Raw genomic sequence first — 25887 nt, 5'->3', positions numbered from 1 at the left:
TAAAAACACTTGGTCTACTCAAGGATTTCTAGCGAGAATGTCACAATCTGTGCATGGTCAGATGCTTCATACATCGTCAACAATATCATCGATACTTTCATTACAAATATCTCCTTGACAACAACATGGACGGTAGAGCGCTAATTGAAAAAACTAGGCTTTTCAACCCACCGTTATGTAGAACTAACAACTATTTTGACAGTTTTTTCCCCCAAATGTGCCGCACAATTAACATTGCAAATTCTGATCTTCTTAATTCTCCCTCTCCTGCAGCATTAAAAAAATATTTGAATAAAGATATTATTTCTGATAGTGAATCTGTTTCAATTTTCAAAACAGAAGGTAACCGAAGAGCAAGTATTATTCTATGTCGACTTCGAAACTCTTGCAGTAATTTAAATTATGATTTACACCATGACCATCTTACTAATAGTCCTGCTTGTACCTGCTCTGCTGAACATGAAACAGTATCTCATTACTTTTTGGAATGTCCTATTTTTAATAATCAAAGAACAACTTTGTTCACTTCTCTTAATAGTTATGGAAACCACAACCACATTGATAAAAACATTCTTCTCCAGGGCTGTCCTGATTGTGATGGGCTTACAAATAGAAGAATACTTGATGATGTGCATATTTTTATTGGAAAATCCCGTCGTTTTAATTTTTATATGACTTAAAGCCATGATGTTAAACAAAAATATACTATATATTCTATATTTCATCCAGGAGATTCTAGTTGAGCATGACTACTGTCTATTACGTGTACTTATCATGACATTGTAAATAATAACACTCTATATGTATTAAATGAATTCATCATTTCTAATTGTAACAGTTGTTGGTAGCAGTGACCTGTGCAATATATGCACATGGACTTTTGGTCTAAGCCTGCCAATATCTGTCTATGATAGTGTATATATATGCTGAAATAAATGTATTTGAACATGTACTTGTATGTGTGTGTAAGTGTGTATGGGGTGTGTGAGATGTTTCCTTCATGAGTTACTTCCCCTTAGCCTTGTGTTAATATGAATTATTTTGTGTATTTTTTTTCATTTGCAACATGTCTAAAATATCATGTCTCCTTGTCTATTCAACTTTGGCCATTTGACGGAGAGAATTTATATAGGCTTTGCCTGTTATTCAATCCAATTGATTACGACATCATGTCAATAAAAATTGATGAAATGAAATGAATTGAAAAAAAAATAAGAACAGTAAAGCATTCTACAACGTGTTAACATAAATACAATTAAGGAGAACCGTCTATTAGTTTTACATCTATGACCACCGTCCTACACTCCTTTCTTAAATACCTGTGCAAGTGTGGAGAAAGTATCAATCTGCTGAATTACATTGCATGATCTAATATGGGGTAATTTTCTATCTGTCTATTTCCACCCACTTAAAACCAAAACTGTAGCTCCCTTAGCATGCTATGTTCTACTACAACAAGCGTTATTTCCTTTAGATAAACAACCTTCAACTACATCGAGCATACAGAAAATGTGTTTGCATTGTACATTAAACCCGTCATAGTAAAAGGTATAATATTCACAAAAATAGCATTGCATATCAGAGGAGGCTAATCAAAGCCCACCTGGGTAGTAACGATTTTCCTTCACTTTATACGATCGTTCCAAAATCTACTTACAGCACCACCTATAGATACAACGAACGAACTTTCGCAGCTGAATCAACTCCCGACATCTTCCATGTAGTAGTAACATGATGATAACACTCCCTTTGTTAAGGAACAAAATCAGCATTTGCTCTTTATACCTCTCTGCTCTTTATAAGTCAAATACCCTGGCAAAGTTCAAGAGGGACATCAAAACTCACCCCTTCACGTCTGCAGTTTAGAATCCTTGCAAAGACGTCATGTAAATAACACCCTTTTATTTGTTCAATTATGTGCACATTGCTTGCTTAAATGTATAAAAGTGATTGTAAGACTTTGTTTTTTGTTTTCACAATTATAACCATTACTATTATCCATATGTTGTAAAGCGCTTTAAGAGTAATTTAATAAATTATGTAGGGCGCTATATAAATGTTGTATATTATTATTAATATAATTGATGACACGACATAACATGGTTCGAGTCTGAAAAAATATTAATTGTAATAAGTCGTGTTACTACAGGCATTTCCGTACGGTGATCTTTCCAGCCAAGCAGAGATATCATCATACAGTCTTCTATATTTGTCCTCGTTATGAAGTCGTTCACACAACTGACAGAAGTCCTGTGGTGTATACAGAACAGACGTGTAATCACCATCCCATTCAAAGTATCGATCAAAGTAAGTTTGATTTCCTGCTATAGTATTAAGATTGTTAACTAGTGATTGCACTGAAGGGAAGTCATCTGTATTAATGTATGACTTTGGAGGTAAATACATGGCATACTGGTCTTTCTGTAGCCCACGTGTCACAGGTATGACGTAGGAATTATGGCGGTAAATTTTGAAACTTTTTTCGGTAATATAATCATAGCATAGAGAATTTTCAAATGAAAGATAAAATTTGAAATTGTTGCTTAATGTGTCCATACATTTGTTGTCTTTAATCCGTGAACATTTTTCTTTTCCACAATTTCCGTAAGTAGTTACATTGGTCAGTGACCGGAGTTCCTCTATATATCGTTCCCGTCGGCTATGAGTATGACAGTTTGAAGCAAACCAGGCTATATTTTTTACCTTCGATCGAAACAATCTTGTTTTATTTATATGCCGAACATTTGCCGACTTGGGTATAAATTTACCATTCAATGCGATGATATCCGAATCCCGACGATACGTCATAGTCCAATTAAATACTCTTCTCCATGATTTAAGCGACCCAGCATAATTGACGGGTGATTCTTTTCCGTGGAGGATCCATATCTGACCGGGATATTTTCGAGGTGGTGACTTCATGAACGCCGCTAATGATGGTCCGTGGAAAATAACAGCGTGACTAGTGTCGTAGGACTTTCCGTAGGTAAGGTAGCATTTATGTGCGCAATGTTCAAAACGAGATGCAGAAACTCCCTTTGGCTTGTTGAAATAGTGCACACGTATCGGTTCTGTAGGTGTTCGTTTTGCTTGTGGGTAAGGATGTGTAGAAGCGGAGTAAGACGATGGTAAGAGAAATGACCAACTGTAAAGCGTCAGAACTGTCATCATAATTACACCACATAGTACCTTTGAAGAGACGCTGCAAAAAAAGATCCAAAAATTAGGATCAAATATAAAAGTATACATTAAACTGACATATTCAGCAAAATGCTGACAACTTCTGATGTTGATGAACAATACCTATTTTGAAATACAAGTAATGCTGATCTCTTTATACCCGCAGGTGGTATATTTTTTTACTTTGTGTGCAATTTTCGAAATATACCGCATCAATATTATGCAAAGTTTAGACAAGCTTTTCCGTTTTCCCCATATTCAGGTGTCATATTTTATTATCATATACTGTGGTCTTATATGTTATTATTATTTACCGTTGTTCAATGTTATTTTTTACAAAATGGTGTGCTTTGTTCTTAGTTTATACCGTTGTCTTACTTTTTTATTACATGTATTTACCGTTGTCCTATTTTCTTCTTATATACAGTTGTCCTATTTTCTTCTTATAAACCGTTGTCCTATTTTCTTATTATGTACCGTTGTCCTATTTTCGTATTGTATACAGTTGTCCTATTTTCTTATTATATACCGTTGTCCTATTATCTTAATATATACAGTTGTCCTGTTATCTTATTATATACAGTTGTCCTATTATTTTATCATACCGTTGTCCTATTTTATTATCAGATACCGTTGTCATACTATTTTATTATTATAACCTATTGTTCTATTTAATTATTACATACATGTAACTATATATGTTTGATTTCATATTGTCTCACGAAAACTATAAATGAATATCCCTTTGAAAGACAGGTATACTTGAATACTTCTTCACTGAGATAAGTGACTGCCTTACCAATACAGGTAAACGACTGACACAAGAAAGTTTCTGCCCAGCCATGTGAAAAATCAAATCAGACTCTTTACTCATTGTTTAAAAAGGGCAGATTTGCCTTTGAATTTAATGAGTTCTTAACGACCCATCAACACACAAGAAGTCGTTAGAGCCAAACAAAGGTAGATGGAACAGGCAAAAGGAAATGACATCAAACAAACAAATGGATAAAAAGACGAATGAAAAGTGGCTAGAGCAAGTTATACCTTTTTGAACAGACCAACCGTTTTCAGGTAGGTTAAAGTTGTCGTTTCGAAAACAGATCTGTTATATTACTATACAAATTGCGTCGTGTTGACTGAAAGTAATGCAGTCTAATAACACAGTTTTTTGTTCTGTTATATGCTTCGTGACATGCCACACCTTGAGTTTCAAGTAAAGGAAAATGATAAAACTAAACATACAGGGGAAATTCATTAGTTCGGAAACTTGTGCATTAAAATGTAGCCATCCCGTTTCGGGCAAATTCGGCGAATGTTCATCAGGCCAAATTATGGCGATTCACGGCAGGACAGTTTCACTTACCTACGTGTGGTCATTTTTATCGCTGTTCAATGTACGAAGTCTTATCAGATTGTCAATGCCCTACTAACCTCGGCTCGTGAATCAGCCTGATAAAACCTGGTTCGACTTTAAAAGATATATTGAAGGCTTGTTTTGTTTTTGTATTGTTTTACGGCAAATCTACAATTTAATTCATTGAGGCGAAACAACGGGAGATATGGACATTCAATAAAAGAATATATTAAACTCAAACTTGTCGGTTTAAATATTTGAAATGTAAAATAATTAGTTGTTCAATTTGAATGTAAGCAATCATATATATATTGCATGGGAACTAGATTAAACGAAAGTTTTCATTGTTGTTTATATCATAGATTTGTTTGCGCATTTGTTATCGGTTAACTCGATCGTAAAATGCACAGCTATACATTGTATGTCACAACCATAGCAATTACGTCCATTTTCATGTATAGGTCACCTGAACCAAAGGCGCAAGTAACCTATTCCTATCAACGTTCGTCCGACGTCGTGCGCCGTCCGTAAACATTTTACATGTTTGACTGCCCAAATACAAGGGGCCAGTGCAAGGCTTCAAGGGGAATATTGAATAGTATTTTAAACATCTTCTCCAAACTCAGGTGTACTACAATCAAAGTCTCTTAAAAAAAAATACCCCAGATAATCGAGTTTTCTTTTAGAGGAAAGTGAAGTTTAATAACTTGTATATATCGAAATAACACTTTTTGGATATATTTTGTCCATTTTCAGCAAGATATTAATCAAAAATGGTTTGACTGATTATGCTGCAAACTAACAATTAGATTGTACAAAAAACAATGCAAAATATTGCAAGTCCATTTATAGTCCCCCACCGGTAATGCTGTCTTTATTCAACAAACAGTACACTTATGTCAGGATGTACCTACTGTTAGGGAAGTATCCTGACACATACTTCTTGCAATCCGCCATCCCAAGATGTCCTTTTGCACCAAATCTAGATACTCGAGGTGAAATAGTATAGATGGTATGCCCCGGACAAACATTTTAAAAAGTAAAGGTCAAAGATGATCTAAAAGATGCTGTTGGCTGAACTATTGTGTCGATTGACTGTGTCAACAAGACTAGCTCATCTTTGAGCATTCGGCGTGTTACTATCGATGAGGTGACAGTCCGACGAGCCGGGACGATTTCACCAGGGCCGTTTTCGTTCAAACGGTCAAACCGGTCGGACCGCAGTTGTTCGTTTATTAAATAAGGTCGGACCTAGTAATCTGATGCCGGTATCAGTCGAGCCTTGACAAAGCCTTGCAAGGCCTGCATAAACATTTGCAGGTCCGCCACGATTTATACCCGAAATTGTTACATTTATAAACGGTCCAACCGGTTGTTCCGCACACACGAACAGGCCCCTGCTTCGCCACCAGCAACGGTCGCTAGTGTAGAGGACAGTGAATTATTAGGTTCCGTTGAAAAGGACCTGCAATAGGATATAATAGCAGACACGCTTGGGTAGCCCGACATAAACATGATTTGCTTTTTCTAGTGACACGTCCGCGAGGTCGCTGTCAGACAATGGCTGGAGTTAGCACACTCCGTATTTTAGACGCTGAATACGCGGACTTAAATTTGACAAAACAGGGTGATTTCTTTTTGATAATATAAAAAATAACGATTATTAAAATATATTTACATGTATTGTAACCATTGATAAACAATCTCGGTTATTATGGTAGGGAGGGGGTCAGAGGTCATGTAACGGTATATGTAGTACTTTTAATATTACTACACACTTGCTTTTATTGAATCGTGCAAACATTTTGAGTTGGTACTGTTATCTAGAGCCACTGCAACGCAAATGTAAATTATATTCAAGTTAACAATGTCAATATCAAGTCACACCAAATTCCCCACTTCATTTTTATAGTCAGGCTATCGCCCTCTCTCCACACTGTGTATATCGAAACACGGGTAGAGATAAGGGTCTGGTTGAACGAGACTACATTTTTAAGGCTCAGGTAGTCAGAAATATGACAGAACGCGACCACTACGGTATGTTTCTATAACACACCGTGTTTTGAAGACCGCATAAAATATGATTTCACCTTAAGAGAGCAAATAGTTATCACGTGATGTGCAGATAATACATCGGAATAACACAAGGAAACAGAAATGGGAGCTGGTTCAGGTGCTGTTGCCGGGAGTAAGTTGATATTGCTTTTAATTATGTACCTATATGGTAACCAGGGGAGCGGTTGTGTATAGGGTACGTCAGGTCGTCGTTGATACAAAAACTGATTGAGGATACATGCCGTCGTAACTATATCAATTACTATATAAGTAATAGTATCTATAGTATTGTCAAATAATTCCAATAAGTACATCGTTTCAGAATCCCAGATGACAGAGGTAAATAGTCGATTGATGGCCACTATTCAAATTCTCAGGTATATATATTGAAAACAATCTGTCAGTGTTGTAGCAACCACATCTGTAAAATCAGTGAACAACTTGTGGTTCCTTTTGCTTTACATATGGCATCATTAAATGGTGTACACAATTGCATTATCGGTCCCTCACAAAACCGGTATCGTTTGTATATTTATCTCCCCTGCATGTATCTGTAACCAACAATGGAATTTATACCTGTTAATGAGATTACCGGTTTACTGTGAACGGAAAACAGTAGGTTTAACAGGTGTCTAAGTCGGCACACTAGAATGTTTATTGTGTGTGTGAAACAAAAAGTCAAACTATGTTGTAGATTTTTTCTTTTGTTCTTTAAAACAACTGGTGATAACCAAATTAACATTTATTAAATATCTAGCTTCACACTGAATCTAAACACGTTATGGTTTGAAACCAATATTCCAGTATTTTCTTCTCATTAAAATCTCATTTAGGTGAAGATGTCCCTGTTTTACATATATCCTTATGTGGACCTTTACTTTATTGTTTTAGTTTAAAACTAGGGATCTCTAATAATGTTTAGATTCGTGTCACTTTGAGATCATCCATTATAGTTACACAAAAATGTAGAAGTATACAACGTGGGTACCTGAAATAATTTGATAACGATCCTCCAAAAATATTTAAACATAAATATGACAATCAAATTTATTGTGATAAATGTGTTGTTTTGGTTTCGTCTTTATACACCGTCGTGTGTACTCATTTATTGCAGAAAACCCTTTTTGTATCTATCCCTTTTAACACATTTGTTGTTTTTGATGTTGCATTTGGTTTTAGTGGCATCGATGTTGATGAAGTAACCGTTTCAACTTGTTTGACCATTTCTGCCATCAAATTATATACGCTATTATTTAAAATGATACACTATGCCTGTGTCAGGCATCTTTATTCACCCTGGCAATCATTATTAATTAACCTTTTTGCATGGGATATTATGATAAATATTTGGAAAACTGACAACGCGTTAAATGGAACATAACTAAAATATTTTCTTTCTCTTTTTATTTAGTCAATATGCTATGTTGTAAAACAGGACTGTGTAAAGAACTGCATAACTAGTCATTACTTACTGTAAAACTGTTCACGGTAAAGCTAGAATAATGTTTTACTTCATCCGTCTATCCGCTTTAAACGGTAAAAGCTTGTCAAAAAGTCCTGATAAATTGACACATATTCAGGGTCACATATGTTGAAACGAGATTTTAAAGTTATCACCAGTATATGAGTTACATTCATCTTTCAAAATACAAGGCGGTCAACTGCTGACGGAAGGCACAGAAATCGTTTTTGAGTAGTGACATGGCGCATAATATACACACGTTCCTTACCATAAAATTAAGAAGTCCGTTTTGCGAAATAAATTAATGAAGAGTTTATCTCCCTTCTGTTTCAACAATAAATAATAATAATAATAATCTTTATTTAACGTCGTGTACAATTGTCAACAACAAACATAAGCTCTGTAGAGCTTTTATTACGACGCCGCTAAGGGAACAAATGGTGTTTTTCGTGGTGGAGGAAAACCCACGGGGGGAAAATCATCGTGCCATCGGAGGGATTACAACTAACCCTATCAGACATCACTCTCTTTTTTCCAGCACCGCTGGGGATCGAACCGAAATTCTTGGGAGAGCGAGTGGTCTGAAGCTCACGCTTGATAGCACACAGTAGTACAATCACTGTGCGCGTTAACGATCACGGCTAACGTGTAGTTTAGACTAAATGAGTTTTACAACTCTTTGGCCAACAGCATTACCGAAGAGTCCGTTACGGACGAAACAGCTGTAGGATGCAGTATAATGTTGGCGTACAGCGTGTCTAAAACAAAGTTTAAAGATGCGTTCACGTCTGTGACTGTTAAAAACAAATTCGACTGCATTTGGTTCTGTGTGGGATGAAATGCTAATTTCAGTACCAGGCGTAATTTTACAGCTCCTGTAAATTTGTAACTCCCTCAGAACAAAGTCGCGGGTGACATGACGTTATGTTCCTACGAAACATTAATCTTTTGGCATCGTTCTACCTACATGTACTACATTTCTGAGCACAAACTTTATAACCTTGTCAAGTATCAAAATCTTTTGAAGGAATCTGTTTTAGCAACTTTCCAAAAATAAATTAAAAACTTAATGTTTATAAAAGAAAATACGCAAAAATGAATATAATGCATAGCAAGATTTTGGTTTGGGTTGATTATATTTTGTTTGACGATGTATTTAAAGGTAAGGTCATTTCATCATGACATTTTCCAAATATTGTCTCTATTTTCTAAGCTGAGTCTATTACAATTAATCAGGTTTCGGATCAAAGTGATAGTGATAAATCAAAACAGTAATGTCTTCTTTCAGAACAGTATTTGTTGTATTTACTAACAGGATTTAAATAGTCTTTCACATAAAATATCTTGATTATACCTTTTTCAGGTTCATGTGTATTAATAAAAGGCAGTGTCGTGATTACACTACAAATGTTTACAATTTGCGAATAGAATCAATATAATTTTTATGCCAGTGACAAACTATTTACAGTCGAACAATTTATGATAAAGTGCGCATTTCTTAACATAGACGTGACACATTCTGTAATGACCCATCTATGAAAAATGTGTTTGATTCAGTTCCTTTGTCATTAATATTAGATGGACTGAACGTTCAAAGAAAGATTGATCATTTAGGGTTGCATTGCTTTATAACGCCACGTGAATATACACACAAACATGAATGAATGTATAGTTGGTTTTATCAATGAATGAACGTTACTAAACTCGACGCGTCGTCATATATACATAGGGGTACATCCGTTTATAATCCTCGTGGAGCTACAGTATTTTGTTCGAAAATATAAAACATATTTTTTTAGGGAATAAAGAATCTTTTCTTAAAACACACTGTCTTTTAAGCGGATGTTTAGATTAGATGCCGACTTTATAGTGCTATCTCACTAAAATACCATGCCGAAGGCAGCCTACACAGCATTCCGCCCGGTCACATTATACTGACAACGGGCGAACCAGCTTTTGCCATTCCTCTTAATGCTGAACGTTAAGCAGGTAATATCAACTACCATTTTTAAGGACTTTGGTATGTCCCTGCCTGGGGACAGAACCCATTGCCTTCCTCACCTGGGCGAACGCTCAACTGTTAGTGCATCCGTCATGGTTTGCGGGGGTGTTGGATTGGAATTCCTGGTTTGGTTTAGTATTGTTTAACGTCCTAACAACAGCTACGGTCATTTAAGGACGGCCCCCTTTGTGCAAGATGCATGCGTGTAGTGTATGCGTGTGTGTTTTGGGAGGCTGTGATATGTATGTGTTTGTCTGCTAGTGATAGCGCGGAACTGATGCCGACTTTATAGTCCTACCTCACTGAAACATTCTGCCGGAGACACCCAGCAGGACAGCCCACGCGGTCACATTATACTGACAACGGGCGAATCAGTCATCCCACTCCTAAATTGCTGAGCGTTAAGCAGGAGTAGAAACTACCATTTTGTACAGACTCTGGTATATCTCGGCAAGGGGACAGAACCTAAAGCCTTCCTCACAGAGGCGAACGCTTAACTAAAGGCCAAAAGTGAGTCATTATCAAGTGATACTTTAGGAAGAAGAAAGTTGTTTAGAAAGAAGAGAAAAGATAAGATCCCAAATTTAGTCGCCTCTTACGATCATACAATGGAAGCAGCAGGTACAATTATTATACCCGACCTGCAGTGACATATAAGTAGCTTGGATGCAAGGCTTTGAATGTTTCTCAAATAAACCACCTTACACACATATTTAAAATTATCTACATCAGACCTGCGCTATTGCAAGGGTCAAATATATCAACATCCCCTTTCCTCTAGCACAAATACGCCATCATTACACATGAAGGTACGTCCTTAAACAACATTACCTGTTAATAGAACGTTAATCAAAACCCCCCAAAAAATCTTCCAGATTTTAGAACGCCGTTAGCCCTGAGGAAGACTTTGGAATTTGGACTTGATGACTTCTACTCAAGTTCAAGAACGTATTCGTTCATGATACTTGACCACTAGGTAACTTAACGTGCTAAAATAGAAGACAGTAGCTTTTGCGCAAAGACCTTTAGGCCTTCAATGTATATAGTTTTAGTTTGATATATATTCGTGTTGCGAATGTCTATTTTACGTTACTATAAGGAGTAGGCTGAAGTTCAACGCAATCAAATGGCAAGTATTTTACTGTCAATGGTTCTTGTCATAATATGATGAAGGTGTCTGATACGGTCAAAGACCAACCTCCGGCAAAGCCAGAAGCCACGGAGGAATATCGATCGTTGCAAATGATTAGCTTGAACGGTATTTTGTCGACTGGATAACGCTTTTAGCAATAAAGGGTATCTGGAATCCCCAACAATTGCTAATGAATAGTTGTTTCGCTTTTTCTCACTCAATGCAGGATTCTTTACCGCGTGCAAGCCGTGACAATGCAACAATCATGTTTCAGCTTGACCACTTATAACATTGTTGTTAATTTCCATATAGCAATGTTTCAGGTTTAGAGCATTCCTAGATATTATGCTATTCACCAATTCCTATTTTCTCTTCATCTCAAAAGACGAACTAAAAGGCACAAGGAAACAGGTTTTTCCTTCAGCTAATGTATGCGCATTTCGTCTATGATAAACGGACCAGGGTCTTGTGTTAAGTCAAATAATTCTAACTGGATTCATAGTTTTTGACCAGAACTTATATCAGGTTTCAAGTTCCCTTTTCGCATGTGATATACGTTTTCTAAAACAGAACAGGAATTAATTTAATTTTTCTGAATTGAAAAAAAATATTATCTTTGTTGATCCAAGTTAACTAGGATCTGTTGCAAAGATGTTTTACACGAAAATAAGAACAAGCAACAAACGTCATGCCTTCGTCGGAACCCGATGCAATATTGGATAGTTACTTTCGTGTCGTCTTCATTTGGATACGAAAGCAACCAAGCTATGCACTCATTACAAAATTCTGGACACGTGTTTTTTTTAATTTTGTTTCACTGTTTTCCGGTTCCTAATGTCCTACTTCCTAAATACCTCAGTATTGGCCTTTATGTAGAGTTGGCCTGTGAACAAGGGAAGAATGGATCATCAGTGCAAAAGATACAAAGAGGTCCTGCCTAAGTTGACTTTCACGGTAAAAAGCAATGGAATACAACAAACATTTCCCCTCAGCTTGCAGGTGAATTTTACCTAGAACAGGTTGTTTTCTAAATATCTAATACGGCGCAGAATGTTGTCAAAGAAGTTTTATCGCTAAAATAATAAATAAATAATAAATTCAAGTAGGCAAACATATTTATATATAATGATACATCTTTATAATATTTCAGATATTGTTCTGTCTTCTCACAGAGATTTAATGTCTTTATCGATTAGATTCACCTTCTCTTGTTGTATATAGATTTATCGACTACTTGGGGCTCCTCGTGGTCTGACTGGGAAAAACAAGTATGGCAGCGCCCTACATGTAGGCATGCTACATATTCTTATTTACAACCTTTTGGTTAAACTGTGCTAGTTCACACTTTGTATTTCTTCAAATTATAATGACGCTTAGTTTATTATTTGCAGTAACAATTTATGTAATTTCTGCATAATCAAGGTAGAAATAGAGATAATATAAGTCGCCATAATTGGCATAGCCTAACTTAGCTAGAAGTGTTGAATAATTCATCATACATATACATTTACCTTTCCAGTTCTCGGTGAGGACTTTAGGACTATTTGTTTTGTATTTTCTAGATAAGCCCTTATGCTACAGAATGGTTTACCTGGTTTCTTGTTAGTTATTTACATAGTATCGTATATGTTTATCAGATAGAAGCTTTTGGAAGATGAATATGATGATTTCGATAAGATGGGATGTTCGGTGATATGTGAATCGGGTAGATTCATGTACAGAAATTCTATGCGATATAATTATATAATTACAGTGTAGGCTTTCTTGATATGTGTACATGTTTATACAGAGATAGAAGACTGTTTGGTAAGATTTGTTTATGATTTGTTGTAGCATTTCACCGCTTCATGTCCATGTGGGGTCTGTACCAGACAACATTAACTGCTTTTGTCATCTGTACCAGATACATGTTGATTTTCGGAATAAATGGACAAATTGGTGACACTATCTGTGATTGTGGTTCATATGTCAATCGTGCGACAGAATAGTGAAATGAAAGTACACAGCTAGCCATGGCAGAGGAACAGGAGCATTTGGATACCGCGAGGATAAGAACCCTCTCGATTAAGGCCGATGAGAATTATTTGGTAGCCTGTGAGAGGTACATTAAGAAAATAGACTCCATATGCTGTAAGTTGAAAAACACTGTGGCTGAACTTAGTACTGTTGAAACAAGTGATAAAACACAAGTCCAAGAATGGAGAGTGAAACTTTGTGCAATAAGAAAAGAATATGAAATTCTGTCCTATGAATATCTGGGCTTTTTACAGAGAACACACACTGAAAATAGTTTATGTAAATACAATGAACATAAAAACAACATGACATCCATGAATGAGACTGTAAAAGACGCCATGGACTCAATTAGGGACATTCCTACTTCAAAGGATCCAGTTTCTGAGGAAATTGACAATTCTGTGAAAGTAAGGAAGAGTAGTGTTAGCTCTCATAGTGTTACTACAAGCGGAAAATCCAAAACCAGTATAGCAACACAGAAACGTGCTAAAGCTGAGGCAGCACGAGCTAGCTTAGAGATTGCTAAAAAGGAGGTCCTTCTAAGGAAACAGATGGCAGCTCTTGAGGAGGAGGGTAGATTGGCCGAAGCTAAGAAGGACAGAATTAAGGCCGAGTACAATGCTGACCTTACATTGCTGGCCGAGGAAAAGGAAGTGGCTGCGGCAGATGCTGAGGCTTCATATTTAGAGTCAGAGTCTGGCAGTGTCAGATCTAGAGGTTCTTTTATCTTGCATCATTCAATACCTACACGTATCTCTAACACAGAAGAAATGACGAGACAGTATGTGGCTAGTCTACCAGATTGGAATGTGCAGGATAAAGGTAATTTACATGTATCACAGACTGAAGGTGAAATATACACAAACATTCAGAACATTACGCATACTGTCCCCATGGATACACAGATGCAGCAGTCAGTGGTATTGGCACCTAAAGCACCACCCTTCATACCTCATAGAGCTAGCAAAGATTGTTCAGTGAAACCAGACACTGAAGCTTTAACATCTTTCCTGTTGAAGAAAGAGCTGTTGCTACAGCGACTCTACAAGTTTGATGATGAGCCTCCATCTTTTGTTGTATGGAAGGCTAGCTTTAATAGTGTTACACAAGAACTTAAGGTGAACTCATTTGTGCAGTTAGACTTGTTGGTGAAGTATCTTGGAAAGGAATCTTCCTTATATGCCCAGAGTTTACGCACGTCTAATGCCAGAAATCCTGAACGTGCTGTGAGGTTAATATGGGAGCGTTTAGAGGAAAGATATGGGTGCCCTGAGATGATTGAGTTTGCTCTTAAGTCAAAACTGGAAAAGTTCCCTGTGTTGTCAAACGAGGACAATAAGAAACTATATGAGCTCAGCGACGTACTGGATGAGGTTCTGTCAGCGAAGGAAGATCCTAGGTTCGCTGTACAGTTCGCTGTGTTTGACTCATCACGTGGGGTGAATAGTATTGTTGCGAAATTACCTTACAACATTCAACAGAAATGGGTGACACATGCATCTAGATACAAGAAACAGAGGAATATTCCTTATCCATCTTTCTCTGTATTTGTTGAGTTCATTCACGACGTCTGCAAAATAAGAAATGACCCAGCATTCAATTGGAAGCCGTACCTGTACCTAATCAGAAGAAGGAGAAATCTGCTCCCCAGCGTAAAAATGACAAAGTGTTTGTGGTCAACCGGAAAACTGGTGTTCAGGAGGAACAGACAGAGACCAACAAAGACAACAGGATGAGATGTGTGATCCATAATGCAGGCTATCCCTTGATGGAATGTAAAGAGTTCAGGTCTAAAACTTGGGAACAACGGCGTGCTCTGTTGATGAGTAAAGGAGTTTGTTACAAGTGCTTGGCGTCGACAGAACATATGTCTCCTAAGTGTCCTTTAGATGTAACATGTGATAAATGTGGACGCAAAAATCATTTGACTCTCATGCATCGAGAAGAACCTATGAAATATCATGGCGGGGAGTCAAAGGGCGAACCGGAGATACATGTGGCCGCCAAACGTACTGCGATACATGGAAAGGAGTTTAGAGGTCAATCATGCGGAAAAACTTTTCTTGTAGATGTGATGTCATCTAGTCGTCCTGCTGAGAAGTTCAGAGTGTATGCATTAATAGATGACCAGAGTAATCGTTCACTGGTAACTCCAGAACTTTGTGAGATGATGGGAATACGCGGTGAAACTATGACGTATACCCTGTCCTCATGCTCGGGTCGAACAACAATGGTTGGACAACGTATAGATGGGTTATCTGTTCAATCAGTTGGAACAGCAGAAAGACTTGACCTGCCAGAGTTAATAGAGTGTAACTACATTCCGCAGGATTTGAGTGAGGTTGCAACTCCAGAGATAGCAAGTAACTACCCTCATCTGAAGGAAGTAGCTCCTATGCTACACTCGTTAAATGCAAATTGTGGAATTCATCTCCTGATTGGACGTGACGTGCCAGAAGCACATCATGTGAAGCGTCAGATTATTGGACCTAAGCATCTACCATTTGCATTGGAACTTCCCTTAGGTTGGGTGATTATTGGAAAAGTGTGCCTCGGCAGGTTTCATCAACCAGATGTTGTACATGCCTATAAGACGAACGTGGACGTTGATGGAAGAGGCACTGTGATGGATTTGTGCAGGAACATGTGCACTATTTTTGAACATAAGGACAGTAGTAGTCTGAGTTCTGATATATTCCATAAGACACCTGACGACAATAAGGTGGGCTTATCTACGGATGATCGTCAGTTTGTGCAGATTATGGAATCAGAATTAACTAAGGACTCCTCAGGACAGTGGATGACACCACTACCATTTAAGGAGCCTAGAGAAGTACTACCTTACAACAGAGCGCAGGCATATAAAAGAGCGAAAATATTGGATAAGAGCTTACAACAAAACTCTGTGAAACGGCAACATATGGTTGAGTTCATGGACAAAGTGTTTCGGAATGGAGCTGCAGAGGTGGCCACAGACAAGGAGAAGTGGAACTTACCTCTCTTCGGTGTTTACCACCCGAGGAAGCCAGGTCAGATTCGAGGAGTTTTTGACTCGTCCTTGAAAGTCCTTGAATGATATGTTGCTGTCCGGCCCTAACTTGACTAACATTATTGTTGGTGTACTGTTACGCTTTAGAGGTGATGCATTTGCTGTGAGTGCTGACATCGAACAAATGTTCTATCGGTTTCTTGTGACACCAGATCACAGGCGATTCCTGCGTTTCTTCTGGTATAAGGAGAACAATCCTATTTTTCCTCTCATGGAGTATCAGATGAGAGTTCATGTTTTTGGCAATCGGCCTTCACCTGCTGTTGCAACATACGGGCTACGCCATACAGTGCAAAAGGCAGACAAAGATGTTCGACAACATGTACACAGAGACTTTTATGTAGACGATGCCTTTAGTTCTCTCCCCACAAGGGAACAAGCTGTCAGTCTTCTCTCCAGGACACAGGAGATTTTGAAGGAAGAGGGAGCCATCAGACTACATAAGATTGCCTCTAATGACGTCCGGATCATGAATGAGTTCCCTAAGGAGGATCTTAGTAAAGACCTAAAGAATCTGGATCTTGATTCAGATAGCTTACCTCAACAGTTGAGTCTCGGATTGACGTGGGATCTGCACTCGGACGTGTTCCAGTTTTCTGCTCCAGATGTACGAAAACCTTTCTCTAAAAGGGGATTGCTATCAGCAATGAACTCGGTATATGATCCCTTAGGTTTCTTGGCACCGTTCTCGGTCAGCGGAGAGATGCTTCTCAGAGAAGTATGTTCAGATGGATCAAGTTGGGATGACGAACTTCCTATAAAGTTTTTGGAGCAATGGAACGCTTGGAATGATGCTCTCCATCAGTTGGATGGTTACCAGGTTCCAAGGATGTTCATCAAGTCATCACTCAGTTTGTTACAGAATCCAAGGGTATACATCTATTCAGATGCCTCTGAAAAAAGTGTAGCTGCTGTTGCCTATCTTGTATCAACCGATACTCCCAATGACAAGGACATTGGCTTTATTATGGGTAAGGCTAAGGTAGCACCCAAGAATGGACACAGTATTCCAAGACTAGAACTCTGTGGAGCAGTGCTTGGCGTAGAGCTAGCACAGTGCATAGCAGAACATTTGGACATTCCACCTTCTGCATTTCGGTATTTCACAGACAGTAAGGTGGTACTGGGATATATTCATAACAGGACACGAGGATTCTACACCTACGTAAGTAACAGAGTAGCTCTTATTCATGACTTTTCTGAACCGGACCAGTGGAATTATGTTCATACTGATAGTAATCCTGCAGATACTGCGACCAGATCTTCGCTACATAATGTAAAGTCTGCTATTGTAAAGTGGCTCTCTGGACCAGCGTACAAATTACTCGAGGACAAGGGAGATAAGGGGGTCTTCAGTCTTCACAACCCTGAAACAGATGAGGAAGTTCGACCTGAAGTTTCAGTAAAGTTCACGTCTGTCGAGTCATCTACTCGACCAGATTCTGCCTTGTTTGAGACATTTTCGTCTTGGAAAATACTGGTTGCTACTAATGCTATCTTGATTCATGTTGCCAGAACGTTCAAGAAAGAAACCAAGTGTGGACATACGTCCTGGCATGTTTGTGAGGTAAGTACCTCACCGGAGCTGATTAAAGCCGCAGAATCTCTTCTCATAGGAGCTGTTCAGAAGAAATTCTATTCAGAGGAGATTCGTGCGCTTGAATGTGGGAAACAGGTTCCCAATGACAGCACTATACTCTCGCTGTCCCCTTATTTGGATGAAAAGGCACTACTTAGAGTAGGAGGCCGTATGAACAAATTGAGAATCAAGGTTCAACTAGAGTCGGTCAACCCTATAATCATATCTAAGTGTCACATCGCGAAGTTGCTCGTACGCCATTATCATGGGCAAGTTTTTCACCAAGGACGACACTTTACAGAAGGTTCGTTGCGTTCAAACGGATTTTGGCTTATTGGAGCCAAGAGACTTGTGTCATCTGTGATAGGTCAGTGTGTTGTATGTCGGAAACTTCGGGGTAAATTGATGCATCAAAAGATGGCAGATCTACCTGAAGAGAGGTTAACTCCTGGACCTCCATTCACCACAGTTGGATTTGACGTTTTTGGACCGTGGGAAGTTGTGACTCGCAAAACACGTGGAGGTGCAGCAAATAGTAAGAGGTGGGCTGTTATGTTTACATGCATGACTAATCGTGCAACACACATTGAGGTAATTGAGGACATGAGTGCGTCGTGCTTCATCAATGCGCTCAGTCGTTTGATTGCTATCAGAGGACCTGTAAAGACTTTGTGGTCTGACAGAGGAACCCATTTTGTAGGTGCTGCATCGCTAATCAAAGCACATGTGATTCATATTGAGAGTCCGCCTGTCCAGACTTGTCTGAAGAATTTAGGGATTGTGTGGCGCTTCAACTCTCCGCATTCATCCCATATGGGAGGAGTTTGGGAATGACCCATTGGGGTAGCTAGAAGAATCTTGGAGAGTATGCTGGCAAACTGTACCTTCAAGGAACTCACTCATGAAGTACTTTGTACTTTTATGTATGAGGTTGCTGCAGTGATGAACTCAAAACCTTTGGTTGCTGTAGACAGCGATGCTCAGGACCCACTTGTGCTCTTACCTAGTATCCTCTTAACCCAGAAGCAAGGAGATTCTTCGTCTGCGCTAGCTAAGGATTTGAGCTTAAAGGAAATGTATACGGCCCGATGGAAGCAAGTACAAATTCTATCGGACATGTTTTGGAAACGTTGGAGAGGAAAAGGCGGACCACGTGGTCGCCCCATCCCATGATAATGGTAATGGTTTGAGGGATTTATCCAATGTTTGGGGGGCAGTATCAAATGATAATATTAATATTTCACCACCGGTGCAATACCCTCCCCTCCCGACACCAATATGTCTACAATCGCAACCCCCCTCCCCCAGTTATATTCGGTGGGGCTACGACAGGTTTACCGCGTCGTTACCAGACATGATATCGTGTGTGAATGACAATGTGGCCGCACACGTACCAGTGCAGTTGAAATAAAAAATCTGGTCCAACCAGTATGTTAATCTTGCACTGTTACTGAAAGGTAGTGCGGAATTGCAGAAATTTTACGCTGGAAATAGTTTATTTATTTATGAGCTTTGGGCACTGGAGTCAAAACCAAAGATTTTAAAGGACCGTATCCCCAATATAGAAAAATGGTCGGACGCCGTTTTGATTTGTATGCATATTTACTTGCGCCAATTCACAGAGAAAACTTTGGAGTTAATTCAATACATGACCATCATACGCGACGCAGCCAGTAGGTGTCAAGGTGTCGGTTGGCGTATATATGATCAGCAATTTTGCCTGCGTCAAGACAATTTGTATTCAATCTTGGTCAAAGCTGAATGCCGACTTGTGGCTGAGGGTGATGACGGTGCCTCGTAATAACAGTGGGGTCAGTCACACTCCAGTTCAGCAAACAAGTGGTGGTTACGTAAAACCAGGTATTTTTAAAGCATACAATAATAACAAATGCCAATATGTTCCATGCAGGTTCAAGCATTTATGTAACAAATGTAATTGGGGGGCACTCACAGCTTAACTGTAATTCTTTTCGGGGAAAAAACTGCACAGGACAAAAAATGGGTGACAAAGGCAGTAAGTGCGGAAGGGTACAGCCTGGAAGTAACGCCGGTAAATAGTAATAATCTGGCTGCGTTACTTAAAGATCATCCGAATTCTGCTTTGGCATCTGAATTAGTGAATGGGTTTAAGAATGGTTTTCAAATACATTATGCTGGCCCACGCGAGCCAGCCAAAGCGAGAAATTTTAAATCTGTAAATTGTAATGAAGATATTGCCAGAAAAAATGTTCAAAAGGAAATACAGTTGGGTAGGTTGAAGGCCCATTTGAGACAAGGCCAATATCTACTTTGAAGGTATCCCCATTAGGTCTAGTTCCCAAGAAAAATGCTGGTGATTTTAGATTAATCCACCATTTGTTTGTTTGTTTGTTTGTTTGATTTTGTTTAACGTCCTATTAACAGCTAAGGTCATTTAAGGACGGCCTCCCCTGTGTGCAAGATGCATGCGTGTAGTGTATGTGTGTGTATTTTGGGAGGCTGCGATATGTTCGTGTTTGTCTCCTTGTGATAGCGCGGAACTGATGCCGACTTTATAGTGCTACCTCACTGAAACATACTGCCGAAGACACCCAGCAGGACGCCCCACCCGGTCACATTATACTGACAACGGGCGAACCAGTCGTCCCACTCCTAATTTGCTGAGCGTTAAGCAGGAGTAGAAACTACCATTTTTAAAGACTTTGGTATGTCTCGGCCAGGGGACAGAACCCAAAGCCTTCCTCACAGGGGCGAACGCTCAACAAATGGCCAAAAGTGAGGCATTGTCAAGGGAGACATTAGGAAGAAGAAAGTTATTTAGAAAGGAGAGAAGAGATAAGGTCCCAAATTTAGTCGCCTCTTACGATCATGCAATTGGGGGCAGCAGGTACAATTCTTCATACCCTGAGGATACATCAGTGAATGTTTTCATTGACCCAAAATTATGTTCTGTATCTTAAACAAAATTTGACAAAGCCGTTCAAATGGTGCACAGGTTGGGCAAAGGGGCATTACTCGCAAAGGCTGATAACAAGTCTGCATTCAGAATAATTACTGTATGGCCAGAGATTATGACCTTCTAGGTTTTAAACTAGACAATTTTTATTTTTTCGACAAATGTTTACCGATGGGCTGTTCAATTTCCTTATCAATTTTTTTCAACAGTAATCGAACAAGCTGTACGTAAGCGTTCAAAGGCAGGTGAAGTACTTCACTACTTAGATGACTTTTTGTTTGGTGGGGTAAAAAAAACCGCTAATCAATGTTACAGAGCCTTGTCGGAATTCGAGTAATTATGTGGTGAGGTTTGTGTGCCCATTGCACCAGAGAAAACCATGCACAGTTTTATGTTTCTTGGTCTTGAAATAGATACAATAAATATGTGTATTCGAGTTCCCATTGGCAAAGTTCAAGAAATAGTTCAAAAATATTGGCCATGCTTAAGAAAAGCAGTACAACGTTGAAACAATTGCAGTCACTTTTGGGGTCATTGGATTTTGCTTGTAGAGCCATACCCCCGGGAAGAGCATTTTGTAGACGCCTAATCAATGCTGCTATTGGTACAGCTAAACCTCACCATCATATGAGAATAACACATGCAATGCGTGAAGATCTAAAACTATGGTTAAAACTTGTCCATTCGTTTAATGGAGTATCTGTATTTTGTGATCAATTCTGGATTAAAAATGCGGATTTACAGCTTTTTACTGATAGCTCGGCCAAGAAGGGTAATGGATTTTGACGGGAGGTAGTTATTTGACACCTGGCCTGAATTTTGGTTTGAAAAGGGATACACCAAGGATATTACAGCGCTGGACTTTTCCCAATACTGGTAGCAGTATACATGTGGGATGACTCCTTAAGAAACAAAAAGGTGTTATTTAGATGTGATCACCAATTTGTTCTCGCCATTATTAACTCGATGACAACCAAATCTGTCACCGTCGTGGCCTTGCTACGAGATTTTGTGTTGCGCTGCTTGCAATTACAAATTTTGTTTAAGGCAGAGCATATTCCAGGCTGTGTAAATGTTTTAACAGATAGCTTATCCCGTTTACAGTTAAACAAAGTCCGGGAGTTGGCCCCAGAGGCTCGCCGAAGTGGCTCTGGTCTATTTTCAGCCTGAGCTTGGACGACTGTTAGCTGCTAGTATGTCGGAGATAGCGAAATCATTGTACTCTAGTGCTTTAAATAATTTTTACAATACACGATATAGGCTAAAGCTTGCTCAAGTATGGCCAGTCCCCATAGAACATGTCTTGTTATTTATCTGTCACCATTCAAAAGCAGGTTTGGCCTCCTCTACAGTCGGCTCTTATCTATCAGCAATAAGTTATGTACATAAAATTAACTGTTGGCAAGACCCAACATCTTGTTTTATTGTCAAGAAATGCATTGGGGGATTAAAGAGATTAAAATCTTCTGCAAACATTAGAGCCCCTATTACATATGATTTATTGAATATGATACATGGAAACATTTCAAGCAATTATATATGTTACAACAAGTACGAGCAACTCTTGTTTAAAGCTGCATACTGCTAAGCATTTTTTGGCCTTTTTGGGGTAGGGGAATTGGTCTATACATCTGTGCAAATGGCACACAGGCCGTTGCTACTGTCAGATCTAAAGATAAAAGATGACTTGACAGAAATGAACATCAATTTAAAACATTAAAAAACAGATCAGTTTGGAAAATCTCTCACAATAATAATCCCTCAGATTAAAGTAAACAACATATGTGCAGTCCTTAACATGCAAGCTTTCCTTAAAATGCGTCAATGTTGCCCAAGTTATTTATTTATACATTACAATGGTTTACCCTTGACAAGGAACCAGTTTGGGGCTGATCTCCAGAAGTTTGTCATATCTCTAGGTTTGCCCCATACAATTTACAAGTGACACTCATTTAGGATAGGAAGTGCAACTACTTAAGCATTGAAAGATGTACCAACAAATACAATTAGCAAATTAGGGAGATGGAGATCGTAAGCCTTTAAAAGTGACGTTGGGAAAAAGTATGAGTCATAACTTAGAGTTACTCCCCTTTAGATAGTAAGGCTAAATTCAGCCAAATGTTTCAGACGTGTGGATAGTGGGCTCCTCTATAGTGTACTGGGCTCAACGAGGGGCAGTAAAGCTCATGGACCATCATTTGAAGCTGCGTCACAACGGCACTTACATTCGTTGGTCTGGGAACCGAGGGATGTCTTGGTATGAGCTGATTGCCGACATTAATGATCTGTTGGGCCTTAAACCACCTCCAGATTTATTAATACTTCATGCAGGAGGTAATGATTGTGTGTCTATACCAACTGACAAGTTATGTGCTCGCATAGAAAATGATATAAAATGGTTGCACAACACCTTGCCAGCGTGCACTATTGTTTGGTCTGATATATTGACCCGTAATAAGTATCGTGGCTGTAGCAACATACAGGCAATGGAAAGAAAAAGAAAGCGTGTGAACCGCGAAGGCCGAAAAGCGGCTTTGGATGTAGGTTGAAAAGTAATTCAACACACAGATATTGTGTACACTTGCGAGGGGTTATTTCGCGAAGACAAAGGTTATTTGACGGACATAGGCAACGCCATATTTTTGAATACCCTACAGGGGCTATAGTGAAATTTGGAAACAGCATACTTTTATTTTCGCTTTATTGGTGTGTAAAGCTAGCCCAATTTGGGGTACAGCCTCAATGGTGGGTTTTTTTAGGGATGACGAACCTGTATAGACAGGTCCGCGTGGAAAGACATGGCAGGCAGGTAGATTATTCTGATTAATTATGCCTTTTTTTGGTATTATTATGGTTTTGTGCTATATGTATTATTGGGCTGTGCACTGTTCCGCTAATAGTCTTACTATGGATTACACTAGGAATCTATTAAAAACTTGCTATGGAGGTATCCTGGGAGTATGGGCTGTACAGTGCATAGTCTAATGGTATTAATCAATCCACTAATGCAGGGCTTAGGCTAGATTGATTGAATGTTGGTACTCTTTCGAGAGTTGGTGGAGATATATCTAATGGTTATACTCTTGCGAGAGTTGGGAGATATATCAATTGGTTTATACTCTTGCGAGAGTGGTATTTGTGTTTTATACAGGTACACGCAAAAGTCTGCAAGGTCAAAACCACAATTAGCTTTATGTCCGGTTCCTGCGGGAAGATATTTAGCATCTGGTATTGCTTTTGTGTGTACTTGTGATAATTATGTCCTGCTAAGGTTTTCCTGGGGGACGACTTTGTATTAATTATATCCTGCCAAGGATTTTCCTGGGGGAGAACTTTGTAAACCTGCCTGCCTTGTTTTGAGGTTGTACATTTTTATATAAAATGAGGCTGTGGCCAATTTATTCAAATTTTCATTGTTTGGTTTTTATTTACACGAGAAATCATTTTAAAACTAGATTTGATGAAGATCAAAACACGGGATTTCCGACAAGAAATTATCAAAGATATGTTCTCGAACTGACTATCGCTTTTAAACGTTTCCCGTCGCTTCCCTTTGCTTCCCTTCTCTGACAAACCTATTTTGTAGGTTTCACTTGTTTATTGGCCTGGATCACTTACTGGTCACCGAGAAAAGCCTGGTTAGCTTCAGCAATTGATAAAATATAAACAGAACACTTTTACATATTGAAACAGAAGTTATGAAAATATATCAGTGACATATTATGAATTATCATAATGAATGTCTTTGGATATTATTGAGTAAAAATAGAAAACAAATATTTAAACATACAGTGAGTAAATTGTTCCTGGACATACTGAAGCTGACTATTATGCCTAGTAAGTTTGGAAGATTTACCTTGTTTGTGGATAAGGGCAATAAGACCACAGTAAGGAGACAGTCTCTACGTAATTACGTAGTTCTGTAGTTAACCAGTGCTCTTTTACATTTTGTGAAATTAATAAAGAAGAGTTTAAGGTATCTCCCTTTTGTTTCAATAATAGTTTAAACTGGGTTTTACAACTTTTCGGCCAATAGCCGATAACCGATGAGTCCTTTACGGACGAAACAGCTGTACATTCGATGTATGGTGCAGTACAATGTTGGCGTACTGCGTGTCTAAAACAAAGTTTTAAAGATGCGTTCACGTCTGTGTAGGGAAAAAAACAAATTTGACTGCATTTGTTTCTGAGTGGGTAGAAATGCTAATATCAGCACCAGTCGTATTTTTACAGCTCATGTACATTAGTAATTTCCCCAAGACATGGTCGGAGGTGACGTTACGCTATGTTCTCACAAATATTCAACTTTTGTCTTCGTTCAACATCGTATATTACTGAGCTCAAACTTCATGTACATGTACTTTTCAAGTATCAAAATATTTGTAGGAGTATGTTCTCACGTGTCCCCAGCGACTTTCCTAAAATATATCATAGAACATATTGTGAGTATGTTGAAAATACGCAGTAATCCATTTAATGCATCTCAAGTTTTTGTTTGGTTCGGTTTTATTTTGTTTCACGTCATATTCATAGGTAAGGTGATTTCATCCTGCGATTTCCCAAATATTGCCTGGAGCAAATTGAAAACAATAAAACAAAACAGCAATAATCTGACTCGTTTCCGTACTATAAAGAATTCAAAAAGAAAACCGCAATAATATTTTCATACAGAACAGTATCCTTTGTACAAAATGGTCTATCACATAATCTTAATTTGGATACCTGATCACGTTGGAGTAACTGGAAATGAGAGAATAGAAAAGCTAAAGCAACAAAGGAAACATTTTATAAACTGTCTTACTGTTCTTTAAACTTTTCATAGCACACAAGGTTTCACTACAGCACACAAACACACATAGAACTACGTCCTATAACTATCTTTATATGTTTATATGACGTTTAACCTAATAAAACAAAAACAAACACAGTAAGCTGAAAAAGACCTCTGTTAAACGAGAAGCATAGTCAATAATCACATTTTGTATCCAGTATTGTGAACGTGTACACATGTCTCCATACGATATTACCTGTTCATTTGCCTGTGGTCTGATACAGGTGTATGTTATAAACACCGTTATATTTCGTTTACGTTCCCTAAGTATACAATACACCAATAAAACTAT

The 25887-nt window shown here is 38.5% G+C and overlaps 3 protein-coding genes across 3 annotated transcripts; all 3 read left to right on the top strand.

Annotated features, from left to right (window-relative positions):
• Nucleotides 1-12454: 12454 nt before the first annotated feature.
• LOC110461162 lies at nt 12455-14937 on the top strand. Its single transcript, XM_021514503.1, has 2 exons — nt 12455-12533; nt 13019-14937. The coding sequence occupies exon 2, from the start codon at nt 13198-13200 to the stop codon at nt 14935-14937; it is 1740 nt and encodes a 579-aa protein (XP_021370178.1). The 5' UTR covers nt 12455-12533; nt 13019-13197.
• LOC110461161 lies at nt 14934-16277 on the top strand. Its single transcript, XM_021514502.1, has one exon. The coding sequence runs from the start codon at nt 14934-14936 to the stop codon at nt 16275-16277; it is 1344 nt and encodes a 447-aa protein (XP_021370177.1).
• Nucleotide 16278: 1 nt separating this feature from the next.
• LOC110461160 lies at nt 16279-18663 on the top strand. Its single transcript, XM_021514500.1, has one exon. It carries the CDS (start codon nt 16279-16281, stop codon nt 18661-18663), a length of 2385 nt encoding a protein of 794 aa, XP_021370175.1.
• Nucleotides 18664-25887: the final 7224 nt, after the last annotated feature.

Source organism: Mizuhopecten yessoensis, unplaced genomic scaffold (genome assembly GCF_002113885.1).
Source record: "Mizuhopecten yessoensis strain PY_sf001 unplaced genomic scaffold, ASM211388v2 scaffold10585, whole genome shotgun sequence".
In the NCBI taxonomy this organism is placed as follows: Eukaryota; Metazoa; Mollusca; class Bivalvia; order Pectinida; family Pectinidae; genus Mizuhopecten; species Mizuhopecten yessoensis.
This window is presented reverse-complemented; position numbering and strand designations above follow the sequence as displayed.